The sequence below is a fragment of the Dermacentor silvarum genome, chromosome 11 (genome assembly GCF_013339745.2).
Source record: "Dermacentor silvarum isolate Dsil-2018 chromosome 11, BIME_Dsil_1.4, whole genome shotgun sequence".
NCBI classification, from domain to species: Eukaryota; Metazoa; Arthropoda; class Arachnida; order Ixodida; family Ixodidae; genus Dermacentor; species Dermacentor silvarum.
Window position 1 is genome coordinate 92,615,151 of NC_051164.1, and position 14,287 is coordinate 92,629,437.

The 14,287-nt window shown below is 46.5% G+C and overlaps 1 protein-coding gene across 1 annotated transcript in view; it reads left to right on the plus strand.

Annotated features, from left to right (window-relative positions):
* LOC119434113 (uncharacterized) overlaps positions 1-13,293 on the plus strand; it is a 247,470-nt gene extending 234,177 nt beyond the window's left edge. Inside the window, exons 12-14 of the mRNA XM_037701433.2 lie at positions 3,334-3,484; positions 4,962-5,208; positions 13,009-13,293. Coding sequence (XP_037557361.1) covers positions 3,334-3,484; positions 4,962-5,208; positions 13,009-13,238 — 628 coding nt within the window. The 3' untranslated portion in view covers positions 13,239-13,293. The remainder of the gene's footprint in view (positions 1-3,333; positions 3,485-4,961; positions 5,209-13,008) is intronic.
* Positions 13,294-14,287: the final 994 nt, after the last annotated feature.

The window sequence follows — 14,287 nt, forward strand, 5'->3', positions numbered from 1 at the left end:
TTTGCTCGCAGCTCGCAACTTGCAGACACGATAGGCTGCGCCAATCATAATGTTAGTGCCAATAGTAAGGATAGGTTAGCAATAAAGAAAGCCAGATGCTTAGACATTTGACCTTCTTAAGTCATTCGCTGCACGGATCAGTATGACCACGATGAGAACGGTGTGACTGATATCAAACACAATGGGAAGCTGTCTGAGAGTAAAACCCGAGAATGACTTCTTCGCTGAAAGCTACGCTACGAACAGCCACGCTTCACTTCACCTCGACTTAGACCTATTTTTCAATTATATAAGCCTGATGTAATTGGCCCGGGTTCTTGAAATTTCGCAAACTATTCTCTTCGTTTTTACTCTTTTTAGACAAACTTTAGAAACTTATCTCACGTCATTTATCCTGCGCGTTCATAACTGCCGCCCTCTTTGTTGCAGAGAATACAGTAACGATTGATCGCAAAATACAATCAACTCGCGTTATTGAGAACTTGGTTAATACAACTTCCCGCCTAAGTCGAACAAAACGGAAACGCCCGCCACAAAAACATACATTGCTACCGAAGGAAAGCTCGTTTAGTTCGAACTCGAAAGTATGCCGCTGCGGTTAAATCGGCCCCCACCGGTGGCCCCTCATACGCGCACCGGTTACTAAAAGCTTGAAAGAATGAAAAAAAAAAAAGTTGCGGCATTTAAGTTTAATTTTACGTTTTAAAGACCGACGTTCCTTTCACCCGTAAGGCCATTTTTTTCTCGCGCTTTTTTGTTTCGTGTTGTGTCACGCTGAAGCAGCTTTTAAACATGTCGGCTCTTTTTTTGCCTCATGTTGGTTGAGTCGCGCTTCAAGTGCAAGAAACGAAATTACATTACAGACTGCTTCAAGCAATAAAAAATTTGAATAGACTATCTCTTGCTGCCTTTGTTAATTCGGCCTTTCGGATAATTCGACCGAATCTTGCGTTCCCACAAGGGTCGAATTACCGGAGTCGACTGTATTGGAAAGGCAAAGAAAGCTATCAGTTCTCTTCCGAAGGGCGAAAACTCCCGAAGTGCCAAAAGGAAACGAATTCGAACAGAATTGTTACCTTGTCCCCGGTCTTGCTCTCGTTTGCGCATGCGCACCGCTGGTCCAGGGGCTGTGTGACATCACCTCTTCAGCGTCAAAAAATTCTCGTTTGTTTGCACCTGTCGTCACTGAGTTTTTAGGCTTCCGAGAAACAGGCGACGCGGTTCGAGGGCGTCGGCTGCAGCAGCAGCTTTCGTGACCGGGCGTGCCTCCACAAGTCAGTGTCAAGGTCACTCTCGCTACACAAGCACCAGCAAGGATCACAGGGGTGCGAGACTGTCACGCTGCTATCACGTGGACGTCGATGCCAAGTCGTTTTTTTTTTCCCTCCATAATCTCAGAATGCTGCGGGCAGTGAAATTTACTTGCATGTACCGACGTGTTTGTAGCACGCGCTTTGCAGATGCAGACGGCGTTCCGTGCGATGCGATGTAGGCCGTATGGGATATCCGGCTTTTCAGCGGAAAATATTTTCCTAAGTTTAGTTCACTTCAACGACAACAAAGTCGGGGACTCGATAACTCTACGCAATAATGTTGACGCCCCAGTCGCCGCGCCGTACGCATCGTAAGCTGCAGCTGTGACGTTAAATATTTTACGCCGTTAACGACCGTCGTGCGCAAAGGAGCTTGGATTGTTTACGCACCGAACAAGTTCACGCTACGAGTTTTCTTTCATATCTGGCGCGTGCCTTGGGTTGCGCAGGTGTAGCAGCAACGAGCGCTGCACCGAACAAGTGTCGCGAGGCCACGCCTTGCATGTATACCCGCCGTGTCGAGAGACACTCGCGCGAATTTTGCGCCCATAGAAATTGGCGAGCCTCTTGGGGCTGCATTGGGACGCTGCTGCATTGCGCGCGGGCGCGCACTACAGCGCAGAGTGAAGTGCGAGCATGCTCCGCTCTTTGTTCATTCAAAAGTCCGCACTCGAATCGCGGGACTCCTGTACGGCGACACCGCGCAGCGAAGAGGGCCTCTTTTGTCTTCGACTTCCATACGTTCTTGCGCTGGTGGTGACGTTGACAGTCATTGTGCGGCACCGTGGCACGCGATAGACCGAAAATGCGAACGAGGCCGCGCGCTGTTGCTCGCCACTCCTCCCCACTTGGGCGCTGTCGACGGGAAACAAGGTTGCCATCCTCTGTGCCTTGCGCGCTCGAAATCTGGTGGTTGTTAGGAAGTGTCCTCCGGCTGGTGAGGACGCGTACCTGTGAAGAGTTGTTGCTGTAGTTTGTTTGCGGTGTGCCCGACGCGAACTTAGCCCTAATAAGTGTTGCTGCGGTGCCAGCTTGGCTGCTGTTCGGCAGACCTATACTGCGCGGAGTGTAGTGGATGCCATCCCGGACCTTCGCGAATTTGTCGCTGCTGGTCTCTCTTGTTCTGAGCAAAGGCTGTGGTGCTTCTCTTCATTGGTTGGTTTGACTGATAGGTGCGAAGAGTATCATTCGATCATGCACTATCGGCAGCTATGCTGTTGACATTTGGTGACGCTGCTCTTCTCCGAGGACAAGGCAAGAGAGCTTCTTTCTCGCGTTTGCCCGACTCAAGAACTCCTCAGGGAGAGATCAACAGACATTTTGCTGAGGAATCTTGCTTATAAATGAGCCTTTGCCTATAGGTACTACTATAGAGGACGACGCGCTTTGATTTTGTTTAACGGCCGCTCAAACTTTTGTCCAAACGGGATCATAGCGGCCGATACAAAGTCTAAGGACGAAGGGTCAGTTTTTTGTTGTCAGTGGTTGGGCCGTGTCAGTGGGGTTTGCCTCTTAGACCTTTTTTTCTCGCGTTAACCGGCCAGGGTCGGCCAAACGCGAGGAAGTATAGGTCTCGTGGACAAGGCTTGACGACGAGATTGACCACCGTATTCTAGAACGTTCCTTCTTTCAAGAAAGTGGATGGCAGTGCCCCGCCTCGACATAAATGATCACTACGCTTTACTGATATTCTACGCCAATTCTTGAGAAGCGTAGTGCCTTTTTTACTCGAGCGGCGGTGCGGTGACAAACTCAGTGGAGTGGGGGAAGAGCTCTGTGTCGAAGATCGTCTGATAATACTGGCGTGAGTGTGCTGTGCAGGCGAACGTATCCAATGCGCCCATGCGTAGTTTGCGCGCGCGCATTATTTATCTTTCTCCTTTCAAAGCCTGTCTCTACGTCTTTGATGCACGCTGGATGCTAAGTATGGTGCTTCTCTATTGCGCTTGTCTGTAGTGTGGTGTCTTCAATTCAACGGTGACGCATTTCCTTTTTTTCTTTCTTTCTTTTTCACCTGCAGCTGCCCCGTAGAGCCTGCCGTATTCCAAGGCTTCGAGCGAGCTCCGGGCTCCAAGTCACTCATGGCCCCGTTCCAAGCGTTCCGCTTTGCCTCAGACAGTACCGTCAAGTTCCAGATGACCGTGTCCTTCTGCCTGGACGTCTGCCCACCGGTGCGTACTGATTTTGCTTATCTGCAAAGAACACTCATTCGTCTGCTTCTGAGCTTCTTTTTTTCTCTCTCGTTTTGTTCGGCCGATCAATTGATTGGTCAGTAAATCAACACCTCAGCCATTCATTCGTTTATTCATTCACCCAGTCAGACAGTTAGTACTTATTCGCCTTAAGGCGCGTATTCCCAGCATAAGCAAAATGGCGTGTCAACCAAAGTCGACGAGAAAGAAGACAAGGTCAATGTATATGCTGTATGTATTGATATCTACTAAAATTGGGGCATTAAATATGATGGAATGTTGCATAATTGCATTATATTTTTCCATCACTTGCATTATTTTCTTCGTTGTATTGTTAGGCGTTACATTTTATTCCCGACCCTCTACGTCTTTTATTCATGCCAAACTTTATCATTCGCTCTTCAAATTTTTTTTTTCGCGCGTCTACTATGTCGTTGTATTCATTCGCGTCGACATTAGTTGACAAGCTTTTTTTTTTTTCCATGAACCCATGTGGGCTGATTCCGGAATGAGTGTAGTCTATGGTGCAGTGTGGTTAATTTTCGACTATATTGGCGCTAATTACGCTCGTACCGTTAACTTTTTCTACTTTGCAACTGCACTTTGATCTCGTTGAGAGATACTCAACTTCGTTGAGGTCGACATGTATTTTGATAATTCTCCGACTCTCTATACGACGCTCTGGAGGCTCGAAAGACCAGATTATATATAATAAGAGGCCAGATAGATACCCACATCCAACGTACGCCAAGCCCATGTGAACCTGCCAAAAACCTTGCCTTCAAATCACGAATCAACGAAACCAACAACAACTGCACCGATGCTCTGGAAATGTGCGCTTTGCACGTTCCTGATATATATCACCCTCACAATGCCTAGGCTATGTTTGATTTATGACACGTTTTTGAAGCGAAAGCATCAAATCGCCCATTGAGCGAAAAAGCCGGCGGCGTCTGTAGCAGCGGAACGGCACCTAAATTCCCATTGGCTGCGGCGCCACGTCACGAGCACGCTTGGTCACGAGCATGCCTCGACGGAGCAGAGCAGGCGAATGGGAATACCTGCTGCCGCTATAGCGCGCCAGGTGTTGCGTAAAGGGAGAGGGCATCGCCGCGACGCCACGTCACCCTACTCTCGCATTACTCGCAGCGCAAAACCCGAAGGACCGTTCAGCGCCGTTCAATGGGACATTAATGCTTTCGCATTCACAACTCATGCTTAGATGTCCTCGACTTCTTTTCTGGCTTTTCTGCCAACGGTTTTTTTTTTTGCTCTTTAATTTCTTAGCTGATTCATTTTTACGTTCAGAATAATCGGTCATTCGGCAGCCATTTAGGCGCCCTTCCAAGGATCTCGCCATTTAAAAAACGACGACGACAAAAAACAGCAGGGCGTTTCATATGTTTATTCGTGACGTGATTTTGTTATTCTCTCTCTCCCTCGTCAACCTTTACAGCCCAAATGTCCAGGCGGCGGCGGCACGGAGGACCAGCAGCAGATGCAGCACCAGCAGCACCTGTCCACCGAAAGCCGCGCTGGCCGCAGACGGCGCTCGGCCAGCGCAGACACGCACGCGCTAGACCTCCAGACGGGTGACGTGGTCACTGACGTCACCATGGAGACTGCGCTGTTCGTCGTCCACAACCTGACGCCGTCGCCGCAGGCCTCCTCCGACACCGAGCATGCTGGGAGAGACGCCAGAGGTGAGCCTTCCGTCGAGAGTCGGCGAAGGTCTTCACCGCGCCACGAGCCTTTTTAGAAGGATGCAGCCGCAATCGCGGCGCCCCAAGCAGGCGGCGCTGGTCACGTGACTAAAGGGCTAACTGTCACCACCGTGCGGTAGCAGACAGGCTCTTTCGTTTCTGTTGAATAAATATCGATGCCACAAGACAATGGTCTTACTTAATTCATTGGCACCGCTGATGTCGGTGCGTATATTCCTTACAAGTTTAGATTCGGATTTATAGACCCTACATGGTTTCTACAGACTAGTTTGCCTTTTCTTCTCACTCTAATTTTGCCGGTATATAACATGCGATCTAATGGACAACCATTAAGTATAAGACCCCTAGTTAAACTACAAATACTTTGTGGAACATTACCCGACCTTTGAAACTACCTGGAGAGACTACAGCGGTTTCACTTGGGAATTTCTACACGTGTTGTTACGAATGTGAAGGCTACATTTTTGTAAAAAATGCAGCATACATTTTGCCCTCGTGATAGCTGTCTTAAGTAGACTAAATGTATACGCAACAATGGCTTCGAAAAAAAAAAAAGAGTGAAAGCTTGCACAAGCCTAGAATCGCCTTTAGTGTCGGTATATACTATAATCAAATCACTACGCCTGTTCATGATCGCCAAACCGTTTTATGTGCTGAAATGCTGCCGCAACAAAGATTGCAAGTGCTTTAAATTCCGTTCAAGCCATTTCGAAAGGTTGCTCATGTATTCTACTTGCTACGTGAACTGGTTCAAGGCAGGAGAAGGCGCTGTTTCCTTTCTTGCTGATTTAATGCTTGAAAATTTTTTTTCTTTGTGCGAAGGGTAGACGTTTCTTCGGATACTCTACGTATGGCGTAGGCTCCTTATATTTAGTAGTGACGTGTTACTACCTGAGAGCGAACAGTGAACAGAAAGTCACAAGAAAAATGAAACCTGATATGAAATATATACTAACACCGCTTAACTTCGAACCTAATACCTGCGGAGGTGACGAGCGTCGCGGAACGACAATGTTTGAACGGCTCCAAAGATACACTGAAGTAAAAAAAAAAGGCATTATGTTGAAATATTTCGCCAGGATTTTCAGCGTATACGTAGAATCTTCTCTTGAAAATGTTTGTAAGTGAATATTAACCGCAATATCGTTGTCTAAGTTATCGAAAAGCACTGTTCGCACTGTGAAACCAGCGTTCTCGCTGGGATTTATTTTCTTAGTGCGCGCAATAAGTATATAATTCTTTTTACGTGTGCAGAAGACACATGTCACTACCGTAATATCCCGAGACAAACGTTTACAAAGCAGACTGGTTTCTGGTTATTCCCGGCGATTATTTTGCGTTCGATTTGCATACTTTTTCTTCATTTACGAAGTGATACCGGTTGTGTACCGAAACATACGGTACGAGGAGGGCAGGGGTCGCTGGGCTTGGTTCAGCAATTACTTAAGGTGATGCTACTGTACTTCTTAGCTTGGTCGGATACTTAAGATTGACCAGCGAGCGGCGATTGAGACATAGTATAAAGTGAATAAAGAACTGTCAATTTAAAGATATACAGTAAATACAGAAAAGTGTTTTATCATCACAACAACAGGAGAAGGTCTCAAGAATAATCAATATAAAAAAATTGGAGGATGCTTAAGCTTCGCCTTTAAGTGTGGAACGCGATAGCATTCAAAGATCCCTGGCTGCTTATCAGGCTTTTTTCTCGTATATTCAAATTACAGTACGACGTTATCACGTCTGTAGGTTGTGGTTAAGTCGCACTTTACGATTTTTCTGACAGATTTTATTTGAGGAATTCAATTTTTGTTCACTAACGCCTTGCGCCGAGCCGAGGGCCTGCCCGGTCGGGTGGGTTTGAGATGATGCGGTTCGGCAAGATTAGTTCCACTAACGACGCCGGCGCTTACGCCGACGCCGGATTTTCTGCAACACTGGGCCCTTAACGCTATCGCGTTAATAATATTGAAAAATATTCATATTAATTCATGACAAATCTTCCCCACGCGGTGCAGTATGCTCTTCATTGCAGCCGTTGAAACGCGTAAGAGGCACATATGTCAGCAGACTATGAACACAGTTATTTGCTTTTTCATCGCCGCAAGCATGAAAGGCAGGTCACTGTGCGCTGTAGCTTTGTACTGTTTGCATAGCGGATTAGCGTAAGCACATCATCGCGTAAGTACGTGAACATAAACAGAAAACAGAACAACTACGTTTTTACCGCGCTACACTTGAGCAGTACAGGGAAAACAGTTCTCTGTTGAGTACTGTGTGTCTTTCCGGTTAGTGTAGTATAAATAATGATGACCTGCGCAAATTTATTCGCTTATAATCGTCGCTAATTAGCAGTTTGTTGCGAGCTAATCCGCAATTTTCGTCTTTTTGTTCCCGGTCATCAAAGCGAACCCGCCAGCCGTCGCCCCGTGCTCACGAGACTAGCGAGAGATCCGGGATTACATATGGAAGTTTCTCAACTTATTAGTTTCATACGAACGACGCTTTACTAAGCCTTTGGGCACTCGCGGCGAAGAGACGTAATGTACAAAAACAGAAAACACGTGGTGACAACGCACGGATGGGATTAGTACTTACGGAGCATGCAAAGTAAGTACGCGCTAATTAACTTCCATGTGGCGATATCACCAGTTGTAACAAACGTCGGAGGCTAACGGTGGACGTGACGAACTTCAATGGTGCCTCTATTGTCCAACTCTATGAGAATTAATGAGTGTTGACACAAACAACAAGCTTTATGACGTTGGGAACGCAAACACCGAAGACAAGCGCTCGGAAACCGCTGCTCTACAAGGCAGATTAAGCAGCCAGGTAGTTTATTCAGTCTAAACACTTCGAAATACGTTGCCTCCGTTATGTAGCGAATAATAGCACCATGTCTATTCTAACTAATTCGAACGTGGAGGCTGCATTCTGTCATAATTTGTCTGCCAGATAGACTTTAACCTCCACGACCATAAAACATAACACCAAGAAAGCAAGAAAGAACAGGTAACTTGGTCCAGTACTGTCGATATCCATGCACACTTGTGCTGTAAAGGCCAGCTGCCAGGCGGCTTCACAAAGTACATGGCGGACATCAGTGCTCTAAAAGGTTTTCGCTGCTTAACTCTTTCAAGAAGGTCATCAAGAAAACTTAAATTTGTGTATCCATAACCTCGAGTGTGTTTGCCCTATCAAACAACAACAAGAGGAGATTTATGACCGAGTAAGTGACGGTAAGGTTTATTCAACTGTCGAATGAGCGCATTCCCTTCGCTTAATTTATTACTTTTGTTTTTCCTACAAAACTTGGAAATCGACGAGGCAGATGATGCGCGCATTCCCCTCAATCTCCACATGAGGCAGTAGCGTCGGAGCTGAAGTTTTCCAGTGATATCATAGAAAAACAGAGCATCACAAAAGAACAAACACGACACATGGTTTCTAAACGAGCTTACTTTTTGCAATATAATGAATCCACATGACGATGGTATACGAGACAAACTGTCATCCACCATCCACAGAGCTACTAAGCTAACCACTAACTCCGCAGTTGAAATGAAATATTGCCGTATTAGATTGGGCATACTAAAAGAAAAGCAAGAAAGCAGAACAACACACAGTAGAGCGCGGTAGAGCCCCGAAGACCTTTGGTCCTGGGCTCGATCCGCAGACCATGGTACGAATTTTTCTGCAGCTGTAAAGCTTTTTATTTAAATTTGTTTTTCTGAAAATCCGCGACTGGTTCCCGTTGCATCCGGGTACTGCCGATTTTAATGTCATTTTCCCCGATGATGACGGTTTATTGGCATCCCCTGCGAAACGAGGCGGTGACAAATAGTCACCTAGCCGGCTTTTCGTGAATTTGCCTCCACCTAGCGGATATCCGCAGGACTAGTTCGCCACATGGCAATGACGTAACGACCTTTCCTGGTGGTCCGTGACAGAGGCGACATCGCTTGGATTTGCCACTCTAGACGTGTCCCTATCGTGCAAGGACACGGGGTGTCGCTTCTCACAAATCGGACATGAATTTAACATGCGCTTGTACACCAGCTTGCCGGCGTTATCGGCGTTAAACATCTGCAGGGCATTCTATGCGGGCCGCGTCGCGGTGGTCTCATAATTCGTCACGCGTACACAAGTTACACGTTCGGTTTGTCTCGAACGGGTGGAACATAAATTACCTCCAACGGGCGTCTCACTTTTTTGTTCTTCTATTTTTTTTTCCGGTACAGGATAGTTGTCCCCATCAACATTCGCACTCCGCACACACGTGTCTGTGTGGTCATTAATTCGCGCTTGCTAGCGTTATCACTGCCCCATTTCACTGCACTCTCGAAATAAGAGCGTACGCAAGAGTTGTTTGACGATGTGTAACATTTATTTATTTATTTATTTATTTATTTATTTATTTATTTATTTATTTATTTATTTATTTATTTATTTATTTATTTATTTATTTATTTTTCATAACCGTAGTTCTTAGCGACCCGCAGTAAAAAAAAAAAGAAAGATGAGTACTATGTAGAACAATTCAAGCACAGGAACAAATTGATATCACAATCACAACATCGGACACGCGATGGTTGTTCCACTACCAAGTCTACGGATTGTCCCGAGATGGCCCGTGAACGTTTAGCATTGCACATTTCGTCAACTTGACGGCATTCTGCAAGCAACACTTTAGTAATTACACAGACTGCTCTAGCTGAGCATAAATGGAACTCTAAATTATGGGTAATCTGTAAGATTAAATTTGGAGGTTATGAAGACTCTAATTTAATGGCCGGTTGGAGCGTTATCAAAAGTTCGCCTGAGGAAACAAATAGATAAGGATGGTCGACTAGTCAACTCTTCGAATGGAATATGAGTGTTCAGAGAACTTTGGCTTCCAATATCAAATCCAATACGTAACATTTCCTTTATACGGATAAAGAAATCAAGAACAGGCCGCTTCGGCGCGCACATAGTTAAGTGCACTAAATATTTCGCCTAAATTGATGTAAGAAATCTGCAGGCAGCCCAGAGGTGAAAATCTTTCATCAGGTACCTGGCTGCAAGATTACAAGAAAATATATTTAAAAAAAGTTATGCAAATCCAAAGCGTATGCCGGAATCTATGTGAAGAGAAGCTTTTGTGAACGGTTAATTAAATGCTTGCTCTACAACGAACGGCGATGGATACAGCCATGTCTACTTTCGTCCTATGCAGCGTGTATATGCAGCGTGTATATGCAGTGTGTAATCTCACGTGATGTATATGTTTGCCGCCATAAAGAACGCAACGTTAGTCACACGCAATTTGAATGTTTATGCACTATAGTGGTCATAAACTACGCCGAAATATATACACCAAGTCAGCCGACTGCTCAGTGTCAGACGTCTACGCAGTGATGTTACGAGGACTGAGGAAACGTATGATGCTTGCCGAGCACGACTCGTGTCTATAGATACATATTAGTGTTTCGTACTTCTGATGTCACAGTGCCACAAACTCACTCTGGAGGATTTGCCAATAGTCGCGCTTCGCTTTAAAAGCTGTTCGATTGGAATTCGAGCTTTCGAATATCGCCGCACTCTTAAATGAAATGTGAAAAGAAAAACCACTGAAGAGAAAGATAGCCTTAGACGGTTAGTTACAAGACGAAACGCGCGAGAGAGAAACTGGCAAAGCAGCGCCGAGCTAGGAAACGAATGGGTAAGAGCGAGTCTCACTCTGTCACGGGAAGGGTCATGCATTATTCAGTTCAACCAGCGCAGTGCGCTATACAGCTTCGACCGGGAACCACCAAGACGCGCGCTCTCCTGCCCCTCCTCACCCTCTCCACCTTCGTCCGTTCTCGACGCACAAAAGCACAAACAAACGCCTACATATGGTACAGGCGGGCCGCGCGAACGGTCGTCTCATTTATATCGGTTTCGCCCGTCGAGGGACAAAAATAAAAATAAAAAGAGAGAGAACGAAAGAGAGAAAGTGCGCTGGCCGAAGCAAGAAAATCAGGCGAGAAAGGCGAGCCCGAAGATTTAGATGCAATGCGGGCAGAGCAAGCATGGCGCTCCGCGTAACCAAAGCGGACTCTGCCATCCATCTGCAGCGCCAGCAACAGCAGCAGTCTTCCAGTCCCGCGGCGTTCAGGCTTCGGACGAGGGAAACAAACAAACAAACAAACAAACAAGGCGGACATTATATGAAACCAAAACAAAGTAGAAGAAGATGGACTTAAGTTTAGTAGATGTATTCTCGTTCCACCACTAAGATGTTCTACAGTTCTCATCGCAGCCTCTTTACGTAATTTTTTTTGTCAGTATTTCTTTTCCTGCAATATCTTCAGTATATAGGTGCATTTCAAACGCAATTTATGCGATTTACTAGCGATGGTGGCAGTGACTGACAGCACGTATAACGCGACGTTGAGAAATGTGCGCCGAAAAGAACATCACACAAGAAAATTTTGTAAGTTTACTCCCTTTTAAGAGTAAACGCCCTGCACTCTAAAAACAGCTGCACCCTTTGGGGTGCATTTTTGCCACACAACAATAATCGTCATCTGTCTTGCTTGCGTTTCCTATCTTGAAAACTCTGCACTTGCTACTTTCCTGTCGATAACGCTGTGTCACGCTGATAACGCTCTTGTCGTTCGTGACCGAGAAGTGCCGGGCTCACAGCGTTAAAGAAAGGAAAGCCACGCAAGTCAGATGACGATTATTGTTCTGTGGCAAAAATAAGCCCCAAAGGGTGCAACTGTTTTTAGAGTGTGTGTGAAGTCAGTGACTCCTTTGCTTCACCACTGCTGAGGCGTAGCCGCATGTCTTCTGTGAGAGGCAACGGACCGGCGCTAATGGTGCAACAGCTGCAATGCACTGTCGCAGTTCACACTGATGGCGGAGTATAGAAAGTGTATCGTTTACAAAAGTTCAAAAGCAGGATATAAAGAACGTCTGAGAATTCTTGCTCACGTTAAAATAGACCGATCTGAACTTTATTGTAGCGTAAAAGGGCGTATAACGATACGAAGGAAAATGTAACTATATGAAAAGTGAGCTGTCCACTTTGAATAAACCGAGTTGTGTTGTGGTGTTGTTTCCTGTCTTGTCCTTCCTTCATATAACGCTTCGCGTCTTTTAACGAGCGAGTAAGCGTGAACAAACTAGCCCAGAAACAAGTATAAATACAGTCGAACCCCGATATAAAAAACACGGATATAATGAGGTACCGCACGTAACGAAATAAATGTAAAATGCCCGCGTTTCTTTCGCCGCTTTCAGCATGTATGCTTACAACGAATATCGGATCTAACGAACGCGATTTCATGCCAGTTGCGACTTCGTTATAACGAAGAACAAATGACACAAAGCTCTGCGACCATCGTCGCCATAAAGTGTTCTGAAATTGATTTGGCCGATATCAACGTGTATGCTTTAACGGATATCCGATATTACGAAGGTGATTTCGCGTAAGTTGTGACTACGTCATAACGAGCGACGGCCGACTTCAAACCCTGGAGAGGAGACGACTGGACTGAGCCAAAGTGCTCTTAAAATTTGGAGACTTAGCCTCGTTTTGATTGGGCGAAGAAATGCGTGCGAAGCAAGGACGGAGCAAAATAATTTGAAAGTAACCATGCTGGCTGGTTGAACATAGCCGTATTAGATGCAGGAAGTCTCCGTGTTGAAAGTCATCATGTGCCATATAAGTTCCGCAGTATCAACCATTGTTTACTATTCTTTTATCGTACTAAGTGTCCCTATTTTTTCTTCTTTTTCTTTCTGCAGGAGTCTCACAGAACAGGATGCCCCGCGACGCCGTGTGCCTGACGCGACCCGTCGTGTACACGTTGGCGAGCCTGATCGGCGTCGTGCAAGCGCTCATCCTCGGCTCCTGCTGCATGCTGCTGTTCGTCAACCGGAAGTGGCGACTTACGCGGAAGCGCCTGGCCGCCATGCACGCGTCCAGCAGCCGGGCTTCCGTCTCCAGCAAGTCGGAACTCTTCCTGAGGACGTAGTAACGCCGGCTCGTCACCACATTTCATCCGGTCCCCCGTCCCTACCCCCCCTCCTACGGGCTTTTTTTGCGACCACTGTCAAAAAAAAAAAAAAAAAAAAAAAAAAAAACGTGTACGATCGCCCACAGGGGAGGAGGGGAAATCCTGCCATTTCGGGGAAGGGGGAGCAAAAGGACGCAGCCGGCCTTTGTGTTAGCTGTACGTGTTCGCGTGTGTCCTAGGAAGCAGACGGTGGCGCCACCTTTCGGCAGTTGAAAGAAGCTCGACCGAGCGGGCATATGTCGCTCAAAAGAGCGCTAGTTCCATTTTGGCCCGTTTCGGCACATCCACGAAGCGTTCTATGCCGAAAACGAGGCGCAATTTTCTCATGAACGTTTTCGTTATGGCCGAACTCCTCGCGGGCGCACGCACGCGAAACGCGACGGTGGCCCCTATTTCAGGCGAGAAGCGCAACGAGAGCCAGATTTCATGCACAAAACCGCGCTAAATCTGACGGCCCGTTCTGGTACACACACGAAGTGTTCGATAATGTCGAGAACAGGATGAAGTTGATTGTTGGCCTTTTTTTTTTTTTTTTTTTTTTTTTTTGCAATGGAACAACGTTTTGCCGATACGTTTTCTGCACAGGCGTTGGCCCCGGAATCTCGACTGTGGTGCCACCGCTCGGTGATAGGGTGAAGCTCGGCCACCGGCAAATGCCCCATGCAAAACTGCATGAACCCTATTGGTCCTCTTCGGTACGACCTCACGTTGCGCTTCGATGCCGAGAAGCTGGCCGACTTTTGCAGTGACTTTTTTTTTTTTTGTGAGGCCACGGCCTTTCTACATATGTGTTGTCTTCACGAACATGCATCCTACGGCCCTTGCGCCAGTGGCAGCACTTCGAGTGCGATTAGCTTCCAGAAATCGCAAGGTGGTGTCACCAATTCGTAATTCTGTTCATTTTGTGGCGTGTTCGCCTAAATAGGATATTGCCACTACTTCCGTCATCTCGCGCCAAAAGAACGTTTAGGGAGATGCAAAATGTAAGCTGAAAGCGCGTAGATCAT